Below are 21166 nucleotides of genomic sequence, written 5' to 3' on the forward strand. Positions count from 1 at the left end.
TATTCTCTCAACTTGCTTCTCTTTACTCTCCCTAGCGTCAGTGCCAGAGGAAGCCTAACAACTGAATAAAAAATAGATCTGATCCTGCCATTAGCTTCGTCTGGTTATTGTCTCCCGTTGGGTATTTTGGGACGACGCCAAGTAAATTGGAAGTTGTGGTCCTGCCATAATGCACGAGTATTATGGAGTCTGGAATACCATATGATTCCAAAACTTCAAATCCAACCTTGAGGTTTTTGTTTTGTTTCGTTTTTGTGTTTAGCATCGAAGTAAATTGTGGCTACCGTGACAGAAGAATAGAGGTAAGAATAATTATATCCGAGTCCACAAATTATTGCTAAGTTCCGAGCACGAGAGCGAGAGATTTGGAAGCTATAGATAACTATCATGATCTACCGGATAGAGCACAAGAGCTTCATAGCCTTATGATTGATATTAAGGTTTTAATTTATTTCACCTAAAAGAGATTTTATTTTTTATTTTTTTATTATACAATTATAACGGGTGGGTGGGCCACGAGTAGCTCAAGTAAGCGGTATGTTCACCGCTTCGCCCCTTCTTTAGATCTCCTGCTCCTCCTCGTGCCGATAAAAAGCGAGCCGCAGTTACTCCCGCCCATTACCATCGGCCACGCGATCATTTCTTTGATTTAAACACTACGCCACCCGCCGCTCCACACTCGGGGCCCCTCACTGCCTGCCACGTCAGCACCCGTCTACTGGAGGGTCCTCTCTCTATCTCCCCCCCCTTCTCTCCTCTCCTCTCTCCCCACCGACCATCTTGCCGCCTTCTATTCTCTCTTCCCAAACCTTGAACCCGCGTCACTTTACAGACAAGCAAATCCCTCTCTTCGACTCTCTAATCTTTTCTCTCTTTTCAAGAGCACACCATGTGAACTCTGACTCTCTTATTCTTCCTCCTCACCCCACTCCACCTCCATTATTCCCTCTCTCTCTCTCCTCTTTCCTTCAAGAGAGAGAGAGAGAGAGAGAGCTGCATCCATGGCGGGGCCGTCGTCTTCGCGTGGAAGGAGCAGCTCCCCCTTCGGCTACAGGAAGCCGCCGCCCACATCCTACTCCTCTTCGTCATCCACCTCTTCTTCCTTCTACAACGGGCGGCTCATTCCAAGGTCTTCTCCCTCCTCCGTCTCCTCCCACTTCTACGGATCCCGTAATGGTGCATTTCCGAGATCCGTCACTCCGGGCCGCTCGCGCTCCGATCCGCCCAGGGTTTGCTCGCCAGTCGTCTTCCCGACGGCCGATGAGCTGGTCATCGAGGACACTTCGAGATCCGGGGATAGCATCTCGGTCACGATTAGGTTTCGGCCGCTGAGGTAAAGGGGGTGGATCTGATTGGATTTGAGGGGATCTTGAATAAGAAAGGAGGGTTTGATGAGAATCTGTGATAATGTGGGTGCAGCGAACGGGAAATCCAGCGTGGGGATGAGATTGCGTGGTATGCGGATGGGGATAAGTTAGTCCGCAACGAGTATAATCCGGCCACCGCTTATGCCTTTGGTAATATCTTTTAGCTTTTTCCGTAAGTTTCTTGTGTAGTTTGAGGTCAGGTGTACTCCAATTAGCCTACCAAGATATCTTTGACAATTATTTTAGCCACAGGATGTTGAGTAATATCTTTAATAATTGCTTTCATGTTCATGAATTTTGATAATTTGGAACATTTTCAACATTTTAGAACAATGTGGGTTGTACTTTGTAATTTGATAACTGATTAGTTTCTCAAACTCTGCAAGCATACCTAGATGCTTTACTTAGAAGTTCCTCCTGATCATTTTTAGGATTGAAGGTTCAAATTCTGAGTATCTAAACATAGTTTGACAGTCTTCCAACTTTCATGGTAGACATGACAGAAAACCATTTACTTTCCATGAGAAACCATTGTTTACTCAGTTAGTTCTGCTACACTTTTTACTTTTCAGTAAGGAAGAGATTTAGGCAACAGGTTCATCATTTGAAGTTGAGACTCTGTTTACATATAAGATCAATGCATTTTTTGGACCAAAATGAATATGATATATTGTCTTAATGTGATAACTTCTGATTGTAACAATTACACATTTCGTACTCCTTCAATTGCTTATCTGTTGGTCCTCTGACAATTTCGAACTATGGGTGAAAACTTCCTTTTTACACTAATCTCAGTCAAATTTCTTTATGGTGTTTGCTGGCTGGCTGCTATGCTATATGTGGATGCATCATGAGAGCAAGTAGTATCTGATTCTCATTCTAGTTGAAGGCAATTTCAAAATGCAAATAATAAGTCCTTTCTTGTTGACAGAGGAAATTAGATCGCTACAATCAGTACTGGGTTTTTGTGATTTGTTTTCTAATCTAGTTATTAACTCTGTAATTTCTATATATTGTTCATTCAAGTAATACATAACATAAATTTGCTCTTCTAGATAGAGTTTTTGGGCCTGCAGCAACTTCTCAAGTGGTCTATGATGTGGCTGCTCAGCCTGTTGTTAAAGCTGCGATGGAGGGCATCAATGGTAAGTGGCATTCTTAATCATTCCTTTTGACATAACTGTAAGTGAACTAGCTTTCTGTTTTCTGTTCGCTAAAAACTAATTTACTTTGAGTAGTTAGACCTTTCTTCTTAGGTCTGATTCTCAGGGGACACAACTTTAGTAAAAAGGCTGATGTGGACTGCTCATTTGCTTCTGCTGATGTTTCTTGTTCTGAGTAATTAGTATCCTAAGGTTATGATGATGTTCACTCTAGTAAAACTAATCCCCCATAATACCTTAGTACTACATAATAATTGTAGTATCTGACTCATTTTGGCTTCTGAGATGGTTCTACAATAGAAGGAATGTTTACTTGAGATTCATCGGCTATGTGACTACCTCAGTTATTGTCCAAGTTTTCTGTATGATCACTTGTTACAATTAACAAGGTGAAAAACCTGGTGCATAAGTAGATATATCTTAGTCTTAATGTTGCTCTATACATTTTTAACTCACTATTACTAAATGGCAAAACCTAGCTTGCAGGAGCATAATGTAGAATAGTGTATCAGATATGAGAATGCCCCTGGACTATATTCACCATCTTCATCTTTTTAATCAACTGAATATTGAAATTCACCATGGAAGTGAGCCGTTTCAAATTTGGTAGGTGGGTTGGTCATTAACAATTCTGTAGTTTCCAACCTTGAATTAGCATTTTCAATTATAAAAGGTACTCCACAACTGTTGGCTAATAAGATGTAGTGCTTGTGAAAAATCGCCTTCATATACATGCATTGAAGAGGAGTCTGCATTGGCATACGATGATTTTTCATACTGTTAAATGATACCAATAAAATCATTACTTTTCAGATGTCTCCTGTCGGGCATTTGTTCCAACACGTAATTTAGTTAGACTCATTCTGTATGGATGGGGCTTTCAATATTCAACTTTCTCAATTCATCCTTAGAGATCAATTGATTGATTTGCATTTGATTTCTTTTAACTGCGTTGTCTCTGCTTCTTTACATAGATTTAGTTTTTAGTTTGTCAGCACCACTTACTAAACATTTATCTATATTAACTTGTAGGGACTGTTTTTGCCTATGGTGTCACTAGCAGTGGGAAGACCCACACAATGCATGTAAGTTTCCCACATCCAATCTGAAATGATACGAATGGCTATTATGTGTGAGCTGGCAAATCTCGTATTTTTATGGGATAGCCATATGAGCCTATAGGCTACCATAATTTGTTAACTGGTGGTGCATTTCCTTCCGACATATGCACACGGATCAGTGGTTGCATATATTGCTTTTGACATATTTCCTCGGGTGTCTTATGTAGGGTGATAAAAGATCTCCTGGAATCATTCCATTGGCCATCAGGGATGTCTTCAGCATAATCCAAGATGTACGAAGACAAGTACCTAAAATATGTTAAGCTCATTATCTGCATTCATCAATTTTGGCTTTTGGCCAAACAAGCTCTCTACTCTGATTTCTATGGTAACTTATCAATGGACAATAGTCCATTTTACTAATTGTTTGCTAAGGGCATGGTCTTTTCTTGTAGTCTTCTTAGGAGAGTGATGTAGGGTCATTACATCCAATAATTAGTACAGAGTGACTTCTGTAATAATTAGGATAGAGTGCTGCAAGGCTGCTGTGTTCAAATAATCACATTCAAGTCGTATTAAGAGGGATTTTGATGTTTTATTCTTTAAATTTCCGTTAATTAGTTTTGATTGACTAGGTAGGGTATTACTTTTATGAAAAATCATGATAAACTATCTGTGGAATCTTTTAGTCAAGGATAACTATTTGGTTCAAAATTTTTCCTAACAACAACTTCTGTTTGTTTCCATCATGATCTGGGAGCCATTAACTTTTGCCCAACTAATATAACTAAGAAGAAAAAGTAAGTTTAAAGGTCATTATCTCTGATGTAATTAATGAAGAATGTAAATTATTGATTCTAATGTTGCTTCTAGAGAAATATGATTATCCATCATGCTTTTTATAATATATTTTAGATGAGGATGAAACTTACCTTTTTCTTTGAATTTTGTTTGGCAGACCCCTGGACGAGAATTTTTGCTTCGTGTCTCATATCTTGAAATTTATAACGAGGTAGGTTTTCCCAAGACATCTTCAACAGATGCAAAAATAACACCATACTATTAATACCGACTTATAAGTTGTAGCTCTTTCTCTTGTCTATCTCTATGTCGAAGTTCTTTTATAATTTTATTTTCTTTAATTATTGGATACGGCATTGATCAAATTTCCATTTGAATAACCTTTTTTTGTTTTGTAATGATCTTAAGATTCTTAACATCCTGTAATTATATTGGGCTGGCCAATGTTTTAGTTGTCAATTTGTCATATCTTGGTATAAGATTGTCTCACTCACTATTCTACTTTTAGAACTTTGAGTTATCCCTGTCTCTTCACATTCTTGTAAGCTCTTAAATTGGTTTTTGTTTCAGGTGATAAATGACCTGCTCGATCCTACTGGCCAAAATTTGCGTGTTAGAGAAGATGTTCAGGTTTGAATATTTTATCATCGAGAGGAGAATTTGACTTATTGGCAAGCATTTAGATATTATTTACAATTTCTGTCCTTATCATTTGTTATGGCCTTACATTGCATTTGTAATGGTCTAAACTCTAAAAGGCCACATGGTTACCAGAACAGCCATTATCTAGCCATAATATCATTGTTAACTTCCATTACATGGTTGGGTGAGAACCATTGCTTTTGTTGAGACAGTAATGACATCCACTAAAATTACAGTAGTATGACTTGTTTGTGTTATTCAGTTTTCATCTTTTATTAGTATATCTGGAGTTCACTTGTATTATCCATAGTCTACAGTTATCATGCTTTCTTACCTTTTTGTCTCTAGTAGGATATGCCTCGTGCCTAGGCATTGTGCACTCCTCGAACAGTGCATCTAATTTCTTTCTCCTAAAACTTGATAGCTACAATTATATCTACTTATAAATTTCAGAAACCAGAAGACAATAAAGATGCCTTCTTTGCTGAATGAAAAATTACTACTGTGACCCGGTTGATTTATTTGGAAATGCAGACTAGAGAATGAATATAAATGAATGGATGAGAAATGCTGTAACTATAGATTTTGAACTATAGGAGTTCAGATATGAAATTCTGTACACTGACATTAAAAACTGATGCTTTAATGAATTTTGTTGCTCGAGATAAATGATGAGGATGATCAACAAATAACTTGTAGCTGCTGACGAGTATTCAGTTTACTGAAACTTTAACTCTGGGATGACCAATTATTTACAATGAGAGTTTGAGTAGTCCTTGCCAAAGGTCAATTCAAATTAAAATTTACCAAGCCAGGTGATGAACTAGGCTGATATTTTCCTTATTGATATGTTTTTAACTGGAATTCGAGAGTTGGTTGCTAGTTGCTACTGCTAGTCATGCTTTCTCATTCCTTCTTTCCTTTTCTTTTCTTTTTAGTTCATTCTTCAGAGTGACCCTTAAAGAAGTCCAGCTACTCACTCCACTTCCTTTGCATTCTAAAATTCCATTTTATTTATTAACCATTAGAATTTTGCAGGGAACTTACGTAGAGGGGATAAAGGAGGAGGTCGTTTTATCTCCTGGACATGCACTTTCTTTCATTGCTGCTGGTGAAGGTGATGCTATTTTTCAGTATTTTCAATCAGTTAACCTTTTATTTATATCTTCTCTATCTTATCTTGTTATGTATTGCTGCCTTTGTCTACCAAACATATGTCTTTGATGAGTTCCTGAAATTCCTTGAAGAATATAAGTTTCTGTAACCATTTTGTAATCCTTTCAACCTGATCAAGATTTATTTATGCTGTAACATAGTGTAGCTCCTTGTTGCATACTCCTTTTATTTTTTTCTCTTTCACATTTCATTCAAATGATGTAACTCTCTGGTTACTATCTTTACCTTATGTATTAAAATCCACTTTGAGGGTGGCTCTTAGTTTGATGGTTACTCTTGCCTCCCTACACCCAAGTGGTAATGGGTCGGAGCCATGACGCAACCTCTCTGCCAATGGGGTTAAGGTCGTGTACATTTTGCCCTGTCCAGAACCTTCATTTGTGCAAGTGTCATAAATTGGTTCGTTCTCTGTTTCAAGATTCACTTTCCTAAAGGGCATCAATTATTCTGCCATAAGAATAAGCATGATGGATTCATCCATTTTATAGTAGATTGCTGGCTTTACTATCTTCTGCATTCAAATATTTCTTTAATAGTTTAATATATCACTCTTCTCATTCCATTTTAGCTATGGTTTCTAGTTAATGTGCATTCATTTTCAACAATGACGTCTCATTATTGCAGTTAAGAGTATTTGTCTTTTTTTGAAATGTTCCAACTATTTTAGTAGCTTATGTTTGCTTTTGTGGGTCTACCGGACAGTCCATTCTTTGATGTTGTGGTATATAACTTGCCTTATCTGTCATTTGCAGAGCATCGTCATGTTGGTTCTAACAATTTTAACTTATTCAGTAGCCGAAGTCACACAATATTCACCTTGGTATGTTAGCAATTTAAATATTTTTGACCTGATAAATGAACATTTCTGTTTCTTAAATTTCTTTTGCATTGAACCGATTTATTTCTCCTCTATGTTGTATTACTTGCTCTAGTCTAGGTCCACTTTGCTTTAACTTCTATCTGCATTTGTGTTGCCCCCAGATGATTGAAAGCAGTGCTCATGGTGACGACTATGACGGAGTCATGTACTCTCAACTTGTATGCTCTTTACCTAGTTTGTATTGAGTCCATGATTTACTTTGCTACAATTTTCTTACTCTAAATGTTTCTTTTCTAGAACCTGATTGATCTAGCAGGGTCAGAGAGTTCCAAAACAGAGACAACTGGGTTGAGGAGAAAAGAAGGGTCATATATTAACAAAAGCCTATTAACTCTTGGGACTGTAGGTGATCCCTCCCAATTCTTTTCGATGTATATGTTTTTGAAGATTAATTATATGACTAGAAATTGGTTTTGATTAGAAAGTAGTTAATGCACCTTTGATCTCGGAAGTTTTTTTTCCAGCTTCATGTGGAATAATCTAGATGTTAAACTTGATAGCTAATGTTTGACAGTGGTGGTGAGGCTGTACTTTGCCATAATTATCTATGTTTCATCCCATTAGTAGTGTCGGGTACTGTTGTACATCTTCCAACCTCTTGTCCGCTATAATGTGCAGACTGTACTTCCTATGGTATTGACTCAGGACAGTATCTTCTGTAAGATAATATGACCACAAATGGATAACTTTCTGTTACCTAGATATATAAAATGTTGTTATCTAGATATATAAGCATTAGTTGCTTTGTTTGCTAACTCTTGGAAAAATATGCGGGACAAAGGTGCAAGTGACTAAACTAAGAGAAATCCAACAAATAAACAGTTTAAATAGGCAAGCTAATCAAATAGAAGTCCTCTAATTATACATATGAAACTATGTTAATAATGAAGCCAAATGAAAAATATGAATTATAGAAAAAGATATAAAACAACTAATCAAAGTCTAACTAAGACCCAATGACATATTAATAATGAAGCCAAAGTGAAACCGCTTCAGTGGTGCGCCTCTGTCCGTGTGTAGAGCCGTATGTCCAGTACATAGTCGGTCCGATGTCTTCATCAAAAAGCTTGTAGTAGATTGGGCTATAGAGAGACTTTTTTTCGCCACATGCAAATGTATTATCTTAAGTTTTGTATCAAAGTTACATATATTTAAGTCCTGCTAGTCTTCTGCAACTATCAATGTTCTTTATTGAAGTTTCTTGATTACTTTGCCCACTTCTTCATAACACTGGAATGATGAATGTAATGTTAGCAGCTTTGGCACTGTCTAAACTCAGTTGTCTTAGACTAATATAGATAAATTATCATGTGAGCATTATTTGCATTTAGGAAGTGAGTACCTAAATCCACTAGATAACTATATATTTGTACTTATTGTGTAAGATCTGTGGTAGTTGTTATGTCATTTTATATCTCATAACATTTCTTACCCTTTTGATAAGTACAGAGGATGTGACTGCAAATCTTGTTGTATATGATACTATAATCTTTTAGGTCCTTTGCAAACTAAACTTAATGCAAATTCACCAATTTAAAGGTTATCGGAAAGCTCAGTGAAGGAAAAGCATCTCATATACCTTATCGTGATTCCAAGTTGACTCGTCTTCTGCAGTCATCATTAAGTGGTCATGGGCACGTATCAGTAAGTCTTACTGGCCATCTATTCTAAAGATCTATACTCAATGTCTATCTGATGTTGTATAACATTTTCTAGTCCCTGCAAAATCTATGTTTAGTGCAACTGCTGCCTTTTCTTTTCATGGCATATCCTGAATATTATTGCAAGTTAAGTAAGAAAAATACTAACTAATTTTATTTCAGCTCATTTGCAATGTCACTCCTGCATCAAGTAACATGGAAGAGACTCACAACACCCTAAAGTTTGCTAGCAGGGCAAAGCGGGTTGAGATTTATGCTTCACGTAACCGGGTAGAAAATTGCAGCACTGATCCTGAAATTGATATGCCTCTTGTAGGAAATCTCAAATAAACAATTTTTACCTTCTGTAATCCAGATTATTGATGAGAAGTCATTGATTAAGAAGTATCAGAAGCAAATATCATCTTTAAAGCAAGAGCTCGACCATCTAAAGAAAGGAATGTTTACTGGAGTTAATCAGGAAGAAATCATGATCTTAAAGCAACAGGTTCTCTTTGACAACCTTCTTGCTGAAAAAATAGGCATAGTTTTATCCTCTGTTTTTTCTTTTTAGTCCTGCATGTAAACAGTTGCATATATGTCTTTTGGTATATATTTTTAATAGTAAGGAATGACTACATGCTTATGTGTTCTACAAGCAGTTGGAAGAGGGCCAAGTAAAGATGCAGTATCGTCTGGAGGAGGAAGAGGAAGCAAAGGCTGCTCTGATGAGTAGAATACAACGACTCACCAAGCTAATACTCGTATCTACAAAGAATACTATTCCTGGATGCTTGACAGATTTACCCAGTCATCAAGCCCGCCCTTCTGTCACTGAGGACAATGTGAGTATGAGATTGATTTTATTGATCATTGCAATTATTTCGTTTGGTATGCTAGTAGAGATAATAATGAATCACGAAACAAGTATCTCTTCTTCTTTACTGTAGGAAAGAAACCAATTGCAAAAAATTTGTGTCGAAAAAACAAATAAGAAAAGTGACGTGCAAGGATTTTTTTTGATAAATAGCATTCAAGAACTGTTATCAGTCATCCCAATGTAGTCATTTCTAACAAGAATGGAGCATCCGAAGATTGTATGTAATCCATTCAATAGGACAAAGACAACCTACTTTGTTGATCTTTCAAGTTAACTCTGATATTTTTTGGAATTTTGTCTTTAACTGCTTATTTTTGCGTATTTTTTCTTTATTCCAGGTACCCTCTCTGAATGCACACTTCCATAGTTCCATGTATATACCTCTATCTAATTTTACCTGTCTTTCCTCTGATTATTTTCACCTTCTTTTCCTCTAATCATGAATCTTTCACCACCAAAAATTAAATGGATGTTGGTTAATTGAAATATTTTCTTCAGGTCTGGATAAGAGACTGAGTAGTCCACCAGACTTTATAATGTAAGCAGTAACCACAAGCATGCAGTGGACATTCATGTTGCTGGAACAACATAGATCCATGTCGTTGCTTATCCTAGTACCTTAGTTTGAAACACTAATAGTATGTAGCTACCCATTGCCTGACAGTGCTCTGCCAATGAGTGATGATCCATCACATATCTAAGTAATCTAGTTGACTATGCACACATGGGACTTTTTTTCCATTTGCAAGATTAACTGCCATGCGCTACACTAGCAACCCTTGCTCCCAGGGTGCTATAATTTCCTTCAAGTTGAGTGCATCTGCAAAAAATCTAGCAATGCTAGCTGTTGAGAATATTAGATTTCTGAAAACTTTATCTAATAATTTTTTAAATCCAGTAAAAACACAAGTTATGTGGCGATGCTGCACATAGATTCTTGAGTTAGACTTCTGTTTTATTCATTATGATGTGTTAAGGACTGTTTGTAGTTCTTTCAGTACATATCTTTGAAATGTACCTTTTACTATTTTATCTTGTATTATTTTATGACTATTAAGCTTCAATTTACCATGTTGCAGTTAAGTTTTTCTGGTACTTAGTTAACACTATATCTGTAATTATGCTCACTATCAGTCTTCTGAATTAAATTTTTGTTAAGTAATTATAAAATCTCAACTGTGATAAATCTTTATAAAGATTTAGGAGTGTTAAAGTGCTCAATCTGATCTGATTAGTTTCTGTCTCTCTTTTATTCCAGAACTTGGCTATCTTGCGTGAGAGTTCTCCACTCCTGCTTGAAAATGATAACTCCATGAAAGAATCTCTATCTTCAGCTATATCAGATCCATCAGATCCATTGTTTAATGCTAAACATCTAAGATCTTCAGGAAACCTGAATGAAGAGCACTCTTCTGTCAGTAGCTCAGTCACAGAATTGTTACAGGTTGGAGGACCTACCTATGGAACATCCAAATAGACATGTGGTTTGAGTGTTATGTTTTTTATAATAATATTCTAGTTAGTTACAATCTCCTGACCATCTCTTGTATTTTATTAAATGTTTGCATCATTCCCAAAACACATATCAGAACACCACCGTCTGATTTCCATTACTACTTTTTCTTTCTCATGGTATAATGACTATTTTTGAGACCTAACAAAAAAAGTACATTATACAACTGTACATGAACTAAGATTGGCTAAAACTATGTCTTTTGGTCTCTTACCTGGCTGCACTATTTCTGTTTTTTTTACCCTTTTTGCATATACTATTACACTGATCTTTTCCAGTTCTTTGCAGTTTCAATCTTCTTACCCTTCAAGTCGCTAAACTATAGTAATTTTCTGTTATAGGTGCACTGAAAAATTGTAGAGCAGGTACTATATTTTTTGGACAACCAACAAATGCTACAATTGCAGTTTTCTGTTGCTTTCTATATTTAGTTATTTCTTGGAGTTTATGATTTCCCAAGTGGTCTCCTTGAAGTGTTTCACGATATCAGTCTTATAAGGAAAAAGTGTTTCCAGTGTTGATTAGCTCAATACTCTGGTAATTTTGAAATGCAAAAAATAAAAAATAAAAATAAAAAGTGCAAACTTTTCAGAAGAAACTAACGTTTGCATTTTTCTGAGGCAAATGTTAACAGTTTTCGTATTGCATGACCATGCTAAGTATTTCACGTGATATTTTCTGTTCTGTTAGTTTTAATTGTTAAACATCTAAACTTATTGTCTTCACATTTCCAGGCTGGAATGACACCATCTGATCAAATGGATCTCCTTGTCGAGCAAGTTAAAATGTTAGCTGATGAAATTGCCTTTAGTACCAGTACCCTAAAACGACTCACTGAGCAGTCTGTAAATGATCCTGATGGCTCAAAGATTCAAGTATGATTCTCTTCTTTTCACGAGTGCTGCCATAGCTGGTCCTTGCTATTGAACTTAATTATTTAGTCTAAAAAGAACTGATTTCACATGATGTTGGTTGGCATTTGATGGGGAATTACTTTAATTACCACTTCACGATATCACAGAAGCATCAATTTGTGACAAGATGCTTTGCTATATATGTTTCTTTCTTTTTCAATCTTTTGGGCTTGGTATAAATGAAACGTTGAAATGCTAATCTGGTACTGAGGTTGAAGCGATTTCATACCTGTGCTTTATAGGTTGTTATATAATTGTAGCTACAGATTTTATCCTGTACAGTCCTTTACAAATTTTATTCAAGTTTATGCATTCATTATGTGTTTCCCACTTGTTTTGCAAATAAATTGAACTACAATTTGTTTAGGCTTGTACTATTCTGTCTTTCCATGCATCTCCTTACGTGGAATTTTTCTTTACTACTATATTGGGAGCTTCCCTTTTTTTGAAAATGTTACGTGTGAAAACAAATTTGCTTTGATGCATATTATTGATCATAGATTCAGAACTTGGAGCATGAAATGGAGGAGAAGAGGAGACAAATGAGGGTTCTAGAGCAACGAATTATGGAGAGTGGTGAAGCGTCAATGGTTAATGCATCTTTGGTTGATATGCAGCAGGTGTGGTTCCCCTACACTACAACATACTAAAGCACATACTGACCCCACTCAATAATTTTGCTTTAGAACATCTTCCCGATGGTGCTTCTTTGTAACCTGACATTCAAAATGTTTTTTGGTTGAACAGAAGGTCACACAGTTAATGACACAATGTAACGAGAAGGGATTTGAACTTGAGGTGATTCCTGTCCCCAAAAACTGCCGTTTGTATTGCTGGCTAGTATATTAGATGTTTAATTTTGGAAGTTCAGCTTTCTGAAGCAATTCTCAATTTATTAAATGACGCAGTTAAAATCAGCTGATAACCGCATTCTTCAAGAGCAGCTACAACATATGGTACAGTGGCAATTGCCTCTCTTATCTTGCACTTGCTCAGGCTTATCGTGTTTAAGAAGAAAAATGCTTATATCTGTACTTCCCCTTTATAACTTTCGTTGCCTTATCTTTTTCTTGCAGTGTTTGGAAAATAAAGAATTGCAAGAGAAAGTTCTACTACTGGAACAACAAATAAGTTCAATAAAGAATGACGAATCTACTGAACAGTGTGTAACTGAAGAGATCTGTAATTTAAAGATTAAACTTCAAGCTCAGGTCATCTATTTAATCTTCTTGTTGAACTGACTTACTTGCTGGTGTTTCCATACCATCCTGCCAGTTAATAGTTATCTATTTTACTTATTGTCCATGCATTTTGCTATTAACTGGCTCCTTCATGTGGTATTTTTCTTTCAGTACATCCAGCAAGACATATTATTATTCAGTCTAGGAGAAATTACAGCCGGAGAAAGTTAACCTCAAATATATTAGGAACTTTCTGTCCGGCCTACTTATGTCCATGCTTGTGCTACTTATCTCACCAGATTCTCCTCACATCCGTCTTAATGCCGACAAAATTAAATGCTATTGTTTTAGCTTGCTGATTTTTTGAATAGCAATATAAATTCTCATGGTTGTCTGGCAATTTATTTTATCTGGGGCATCTTTTTGGGATATGCTCATTTTTCAAGCTCTACATTCTAGAACCGTTCCACCAAGTAGTTCAAGTCAGTACGTGTTCAAAATTTTTGTATCATGGTTAATAATTATCAGTTCAAATTTACAACTTCATAGATTCCTGTGCTTGGGGACTCTTAATGCTTTTCAATTAAGTCAGCTCTGTTTTTTGTAATTGATAGGAGGTTGAGAATAAGAAGCTTAATCAGAAACAGCTTAAGATGATTGAGGAGAACCAGGAGTTGCTTAGACAGAATCAGAAGTTAGCTGAAGAAGCTTCTTATGCTAAAGAACTGGCATCTGCTGCTGCTGTCGAACTAAAAAATTTGGCTGAAGAAGTTACAAAGCTCTCGATACAAAATGCAAAACAAGCAAAGGAGTTATCGATTGCTCAAGAGACGGCACATCCTAAGGCTGGTAATGTTTCTAGTCATAGGTTTCCTGAGAGCAAGGCTGAAGGAGTCAAGCTAGGGAGAAAAGGCCGTCCTGTTAGTAAGGGTAGGGAAGCTGGTAGTACTGTGTATGATGATGTTGAGAGCTGGAGTCTTGATTTTGATGATATGAAGATGGAGCTTCAGGCCAGAAAACAACGAGAAGCTGCTCTAGAAGCTGCTTTGGCAGAAAAGGAGCTTCTAGAAGATGAATACAAGAAGAAATTTGATGAAGCAAAGAAGAGAGAACTGGCTTTAGAAAATGATTTAGCAGGCATGTGGGTCCTTGTTGCTAAGTTGAAGAGTGGGGCTTTAGGTGCCTCTGAGTTGAATTTTAATGAGCGATCTAGCAATGGAGCTGATATCATGAATGACCTGAAGGAAAAGGAAGATGAACATTTGGATTCTTCATTTGAGAAAAAAGAACTTTCGGACAGTTTGGTTGAACCACTAAATGGACAAGAATACGGAAATCCTGAATTAGAACCTCTGCTTGTTCGTCTCAAGGTAAACTAATTCCCATCAATTAGTTAGTTGTACATGGTTATCTCTTGAACTTGCCAGGAATTTCTCTTTCCATTTTATTTCATGTTGAGACTTTAATATGTTAGCTGAATAAGCTTCCATGTCTGAGTTTGATCGTGTTTTAGAGTATTTTTGCTTTCTTCAATTGATGTCTTAGTCTATCCATAACATTTTAATTTTTCTTTCTAATATTTGATGCAAATTATGCATGCCATATACTGTGTGCAAATTGGTAGCCTACGTAGATGTACATAAAACTCGAATCAGTTGGTAATCTAATAAAGGGGGTTATGTCAAATTACTTGCTTTTTAAGTACTATAATCTTGAGCTACATAATTCTCAGGGCAATATCATGGACAGTGAACAATATGCTTAACTTTTCTTGGTTGAACTTGTTCATGATTTTAGTTGGGTACATGATAGAAATTGCATAACAATTTATTCCCATTATGTATGTACTAAAATAATCATTTGTAGACATAGTATCTCAGAATGTCATGTCAAATTATTTAAGCAATGTAGTTTGTTACCTTTTCATGGGTAAACTAACTAATTACTTTAGGTGGATATATGACAAAAGTCCAGAACAATATATTTTTACCTGTACTAAAGTAATTACTTGTATTTATTCAAAAAGAAAAGTAAGTCCTTGTAGACTTACTATCTCAGAATGTTCTTATGGTGCTCGTAAAGGTGCAACATTGATCTTTTAACTTCATTATCAACTTCTAATTGCACTTCCCTGTTACTTGGCTATGCTACATGCTACTCCAGCCAGCATAGAGGACAGTGGTACGTAATTTTTGCCATTTGCTCCTTGATCCTAAGTATCATTTGAGCTTTTGCAGCAACCAAACAATGCTTTCTGGCTTGCCCATGCCAGTCCTTTAATAATTCTCATCTACTTATTGCTTTACAAATTCTTTGAAATGAGTTATAGTTATCTTGATATTTGAAAGCACGGAGATCAATGATCCTTGTATGATAACATGTGTCGGTTACTTTGATTTGGCAATAAATGAATTATGGTTATTTTGATGATCCATATCAAGTTTTCTGGAAGTTATTCTTAATTTCTAAGATGAAAAAAATTTGAAGTCAGTGAATATTAAATACTAGTGTAAATAATATGTTTAATGGAGATAACAATTTAAAAGGTCTTCTCACTCTTCTGTGGGTTTCTTCTAAGGAGACACTAGTGATCTATGACGATGCTATGCTATGCTCTTAACACTGTCCGTTAGATAGCTACATCTGGAGAACCAAGTTGAAAAACAAATATGAAATATTTGACCTTTTAAGCACAAAGAAAGGATGCGATGGAAAATTGAAATCGCAGGTAGATAGTAGCTACAGTTGAGGATCACCAATGATGGCTAGATAGTGCACAGATGAGGAAAAGCATTTTATTACAGGTGAAAGCAAAGCCACCCCAAGGTGGAAAGGAAGAGCCTAAAATTTTTCATTACCCTTTTATAGTAAAGGACATTGTTGCAAGATAGAGCTGAATGGGGAAGACTGATGAAGAACCTAATATATATAAATATTGTTAGTTTATCTTGATATGCCATTTACACATAGTTTAGTTACTATTTGGACTTGACAATTCACAAATTGTGTTATTAGAGTTATCTTTCAATTCTTGTGGTTTTCTCTATCTTGCATTAGTGAGATGAGATTCGGATCTGCAAAGTTGGTATTGCTTGTGGCATGCATAGGAATGTGCAAATGGATGTTGATGAACATTTTCGGAAAGGAAATTTAACATATTCTTCTTTTCTCAGGCTAAAATCCAAGAGATGAAGGAAAAAGATCTTGAGACTCTAGGTGACAAAGATACAATTTCTCATGTTTGTAAAGTATGCTTTGAATCACCAATTGCTGCAGTATTACTCCCTTGTCGCCATTTTTGCTGTAAGCAGTTTATTCTTTGCATATACCTTGGTGGTTGTGGATTTTGGTAATGAAACTAATACATGATTTATTTGTACCCAGTGTGCAAACCTTGCTCACTTGCCTGCTTAGAATGTCCTCTTTGCCGTACAAAGATTGATGACCGTGTCATTACTTTTACATAATATATTATTTTTGTTGATTGGAGGTGAGATACTCCAGAATTTTTCATACATATGTTTTGGTATTGATTTATTTTTAATGTTGTTTGTTTTCCTCTCAGGTAATGCTGAGCTCTCTGTTGTTCCTTTTCTGTAAAATCAATATTCATCCAAATTCTTTTATCAATCAGCAAGAAGGTATCTTTTACATTTCCTTCTACCTTGTGTTGTAAGTTTGCAGCTCTAGAAAGCTGTGATGCCTTTTCTGGTCCATATCTTCTTTTTTTTTTGGTTTTCCTGTTAAGATGCATTTCCCTGAAGGTATGTATAGGTATGCTACTCGACACTTGTAAAACATTGATCTGAAGAGAAAAGGAAAAGAAAATATCAAGGGAATTTCTTCTATTCCGTTCTTTCTAGCCTACTGTTGTAGTTTGCTTATTCCGCAGATGTGGTAGAGCATTGAGGACTTGTATATTTGAGGGTAAGATGGAAAAGATAACATGTTGATTTTTGCTTATGCATAGACTCATAAGGGTCGACATGAAGACCGGTTTATTCTTTTGATTGCAGAGCTGCAATGTTCTGCATGGTACTCAATTTTTAGATAAGTTGCTCTTGGAACTTTAATGTGGTTACAAAAATAATTGCTTGTAATTAAAGGGTAAATTGATTTTATCCTGAGGTGCGTATCTATCTCTTAGATCCTGTTGAAAGATGCTTCATCTGGATGTTTGAGTGGCAACACTACTTATTGCTCATGCATACATCTTCTGGTATACTGATCTAGTATCTGTCAGACTTGAACATCGGGTTCACCAGGTATTTGTCAGCTCCCAGTGTTGCTACTTGGCGGGAGCGTTTACAAGGTAGCAGTCCCAAAGCCCAATATACCGTGACACACCTATAGTCTGTTGATATTATTGAGTGTTATGAAATATGGGAATGTTGGAATACTTGAGCGATCAAATAAAGATCTGTTGGGGTTAGTGGCACAGTAGATTGTATGAATAGCTTCTTTCCCCTTTGACTATAAATATGTAAAAACTAAATTAAAAGCTTCTGAAGTCCTTGATTGCTTTAGGAAAAATAAAAGAAAAATATTGGTTGATCGTGTTAATAGGTTCTATAGTAAGTTTTTGATTTGCGAAAGGAAAATGTTTGCACTTTAAAAATGAGAATGCAAGTGTGCCCCTGTCAGCCAGATAAGAATGTAGAGAATTCAAAACATATCTGAAAAGTCTTATTGATTATGGTTGTCACACGGTATAAATGTTTCAGGAAATACGTCCTTTCTGGTTTAAATGATTTGTTTACTTACCGATTGTAGATATCTGATATTGCTAGAGGAAACCTCAAGTAAATTTACCGCAGATGTTGGTCAAAGACCATAAGTAGAAATAACTTTTAACCCTACAAATTTGATGTTTTATTATTTCTTTTTCACTTTAGTCAGTATTTTTGAAACATTTACCATTAGCTACAAATACGAAGGACTTGTTTTCTTTCTTTTCATTTATTTTGGTTTTGGAGAAAAGATTACCTAAAATTATTGTTCCCAGGTTCTGAGAGAAAGAATGAAATCAAAGGCTTGCTTCCCTTTTCATGATTTAGAGGGCGTTCATTTATGGAATAATTTTTAGACTAGTATAGTTATTTTTTAGACTTGCCGCTTACACCAATTTAAGTTATTATAGAGTTTGACTGAATGACTATAAACCAATATAGTAGTGTAATTATTATACTTAATGTGATTCGAAAAGTAAAGATATTTTGACAAAGATCTTTTAGAATGGATGAATGAAAAGAGGTAGAAAAGAGAGTGATAAAAGCGAGAGTTAAATGAAACAATATTTTTTCAAGAAAAAAAAAGTAATTGATAAATGTAAAAATATTAATAAAAGAGGAGATGAGAGACAAGTATTAATAAATTAATATTAAGATAAATTATTGCTACTATTTTAGTATAAAGAGATCGTACTGAAATAAGTTTATTTTTATTTCATAAGTAAACAAGGTACTAGGCTCTCCTTGAGTTCATCTTTTCCTACTATGCAGCTATTCCTATAACCTTCGTCGTGTAGTTTTATACCCTCTTTTGATATGTGTACCTTTTTTTGGCGGGGGCAAAAAAGGGTTGTTTTCAAGTATGATAAATAGGTTCCTTTCTTTTTGTTCTGCCTAACATGTTCCTATTTTCCTCCTTTTTTTCGTTCTCATTTTGTTTAATATCTTTCATAGATGAAACAAAACCAGTAAAGCCAAAGAAAAGACTATTCTCCCCCAAGTAAGATATACTTTAGATCTGATCTCTGTTACACATACCTTAACCAATTCTGAAGAGCCGAAACCAAATAAAATCATCACAATCTCCATTTATCACAAAATCCTTTTTCCTACTCTCTCTCTCTCTCTCTGCATTCACTTCAGACACCAATTAAGAGTACCCTCCCATCTTCTTCGTCAAAGTACAAGGAGAAGAAAACAAGGACACCAGGGGTGCCCTGCTAATGACCTACACACAAGGAAAAGCAAAGCTCCAACACCCAAAAAGAAAAAACCCCTCAAAGCTTCCCTCGGTAAGTAGAAGAACCTTGTCACCAGTAAGAGAAAGAAGACCCGGATCTCATATTGTTACTTCCATATTCTTTGTTATAAGTCTTAGGCATTCTTTGCGGCACCTCGCTCCGCCATTCCTGGCCGGCCTGATCGAACTGTTCCTGAGATACCCTATTCGTTTCTGCACATCTCGGTTTCACTTCTCCCTCCTATCCATAAGCAAACGGCACATTTACATTCAATTAGTGCACCCATTTAAAATAAATAATAAATAAATAAATATAAAAATCAAAGAAGGTAATGGTCCAGTATGACAGTACCTGATACCAGCCCATACCATGAGTAAAAGTGTTGGTGGTGAAGGTAGCAGAATCGACCAACAAGTCCTCGACGCGGTAACCAGGCAACAGATGGATCAAATACTCCGAAATGCTACTGCTATTGCTCGCCTCCGTTGCCGCCGTAACGGCCGTGCTGTTGCTGCTGCTGCTCGCCGCGTCCTCCTCCTCTTCCTTGCGGTACTTTTTTCTACCACCGCTATCGATCTCGGTTATCTCTACTACCTCAGGCGGCGAGTTCGAAGGGATCGGAAAAGACGAGAGTTTGATACCCGTTAGAAGGAACCGCGTGTGCTTCTTAGTGAAGTCGTTCATGGTGTGGATAGAGATATCGCAGTCTCTGCAGAGTATTGCCCGATCCTCTTGGCAGAAGAGGAATCCTCTCTTCTCCTACAAATTAAACCACCACCCAATTCGTCAAAATCTTCTCTCTTCTCTTCTCTATACCCACATCCAATTAACGAGAAAAAAAAAATCGAAGTCGTAAGTTTCTCACCTGGCAGATGTCACAGAGAGGTGGCGATTGCGACGAAGAGGCAGAGGGGTCAAGGAGGGAGAAGCGGCGGTGCTTGCCGGCGAGCTTGTTAGCGCAGTGCACCCGCCGGTCGCAGCTGTCGCAGAGCGCGGCCTCGTCGGCGCAGCAGAACAAAGACGCCGCCTTGGCGGCGCAGACGTCGCACTGTACCTTCATTGCTATGAACGTAGAAGCAGGGTGGAAGTTGGAACGTAATAAAGGTGTCCAGGGAGAATTAGAATTGCGGGTGTTTTAATTTTAGTTCTGGTCGAGTTAAAAGAATGGAGTGGAGGATGGAGAAGGAGTCAGGAGTTTGCCGACTGTGAGTTTGGAGGAAAACTAGGAGCTTTGGTAGTTCGATGGGTGGGTATGGGGATCGATTTCAGCTGGGCGACATTTTCTTTTTGGAGGTAGTGGGGGGTGAAGATGGGTAGAAATGGGAAATGCTTCATGTCCTTTCTAAGTATTATATCTTCTTTGTTGGTAAGTTATAATATTGTTTCCTTTAGAGATTTTTACATACTTGTCATACAAAACTTTTAAAATATAATTAGTGACAATTATAATATTTCAAAAAAAATATAATGACACTTATAATATTTTCCAAATGAGGCCTTAACAAAATATCACTTTTTTTATATTAAAGACCAGTTTTTTTTATAATTAAAATAAAATATGTCCTTTTTTTTATAGTTGGAATGACTTTGCAATTTTCTAGAGCAAATTGCGCTCATAATCACAACCTTTTTATATAATAATTTATAAATTATTTTTTCTGAAAACAATTTGTATAGAAGAAAATAATATATATAGAAAAAGAATAATAATTTTGGGGTGTATTAAAAAGCTAATTAATACACTAAAATTTACTGATAGGATTTTCCTATTATAGTCGTTTAGAAAATAATTTAAACAGTGCTTTACTTTAATTTGGTCAAAAACTCATTATTATTTGCTCATAGTGACATCGCCTTAGAATAACAACATAATTAACCTTTTTGTAGGGATCAATCTCCATTCCCCAAGCATATGAGAATCTGTGCCAATAAATATTTGTCAATTGTAAACAGTAATAAGAATTATACTTTATTTAG

General features: G+C 36.2%; 2 protein-coding genes across 2 annotated transcripts; one reads left to right on the top strand and one right to left on the bottom strand.

Annotated features, from left to right (window-relative positions):
• Window positions 1-650: 650 nt before the first annotated feature.
• On the top strand, window positions 651-17069 carry LOC140767335 (kinesin-like protein KIN-7K, chloroplastic). The gene is made up of 25 exons (XM_073107201.1): window positions 651-1333; window positions 1420-1517; window positions 2423-2512; window positions 3563-3615; window positions 3819-3884; window positions 4550-4603; window positions 4963-5022; window positions 6073-6151; window positions 6963-7030; window positions 7192-7248; window positions 7328-7432; window positions 8630-8734; window positions 8914-9021; window positions 9107-9238; window positions 9393-9575; window positions 10869-11054; window positions 11858-11998; window positions 12538-12657; window positions 12785-12835; window positions 12946-12993; window positions 13114-13248; window positions 13833-14588; window positions 16392-16521; window positions 16603-16708; window positions 16784-17069. Exons 1-24 carry the CDS (start codon window positions 1002-1004, stop codon window positions 16683-16685), a joined length of 3240 nt encoding a protein of 1079 aa, XP_072963302.1. The 5' UTR covers window positions 651-1001; the 3' UTR covers window positions 16686-16708; window positions 16784-17069.
• A 1875-nt stretch (window positions 17070-18944) lies between these two features.
• On the bottom strand, window positions 18945-20507 carry LOC140767263 (B-box zinc finger protein 20-like). Its single transcript, XM_073107113.1, has 3 exons — window positions 20055-20507; window positions 19541-19948; window positions 18945-19429 (listed from the first exon to the last, which is right to left on the bottom strand). The coding sequence occupies exons 1-3, from the start codon at window positions 20247-20249 to the stop codon at window positions 19259-19261; spliced, it is 774 nt and encodes a 257-aa protein (XP_072963214.1). The 5' UTR covers window positions 20250-20507; the 3' UTR covers window positions 18945-19258.
• Window positions 20508-21166: the final 659 nt, after the last annotated feature.

Source organism: Typha angustifolia, chromosome 9 (genome assembly GCF_048772165.1).
Source record: "Typha angustifolia cultivar Huaian chromosome 9, ASM4877216v1, whole genome shotgun sequence".
Classification (NCBI taxonomy): Eukaryota; Viridiplantae; Streptophyta; class Magnoliopsida; order Poales; family Typhaceae; genus Typha; species Typha angustifolia.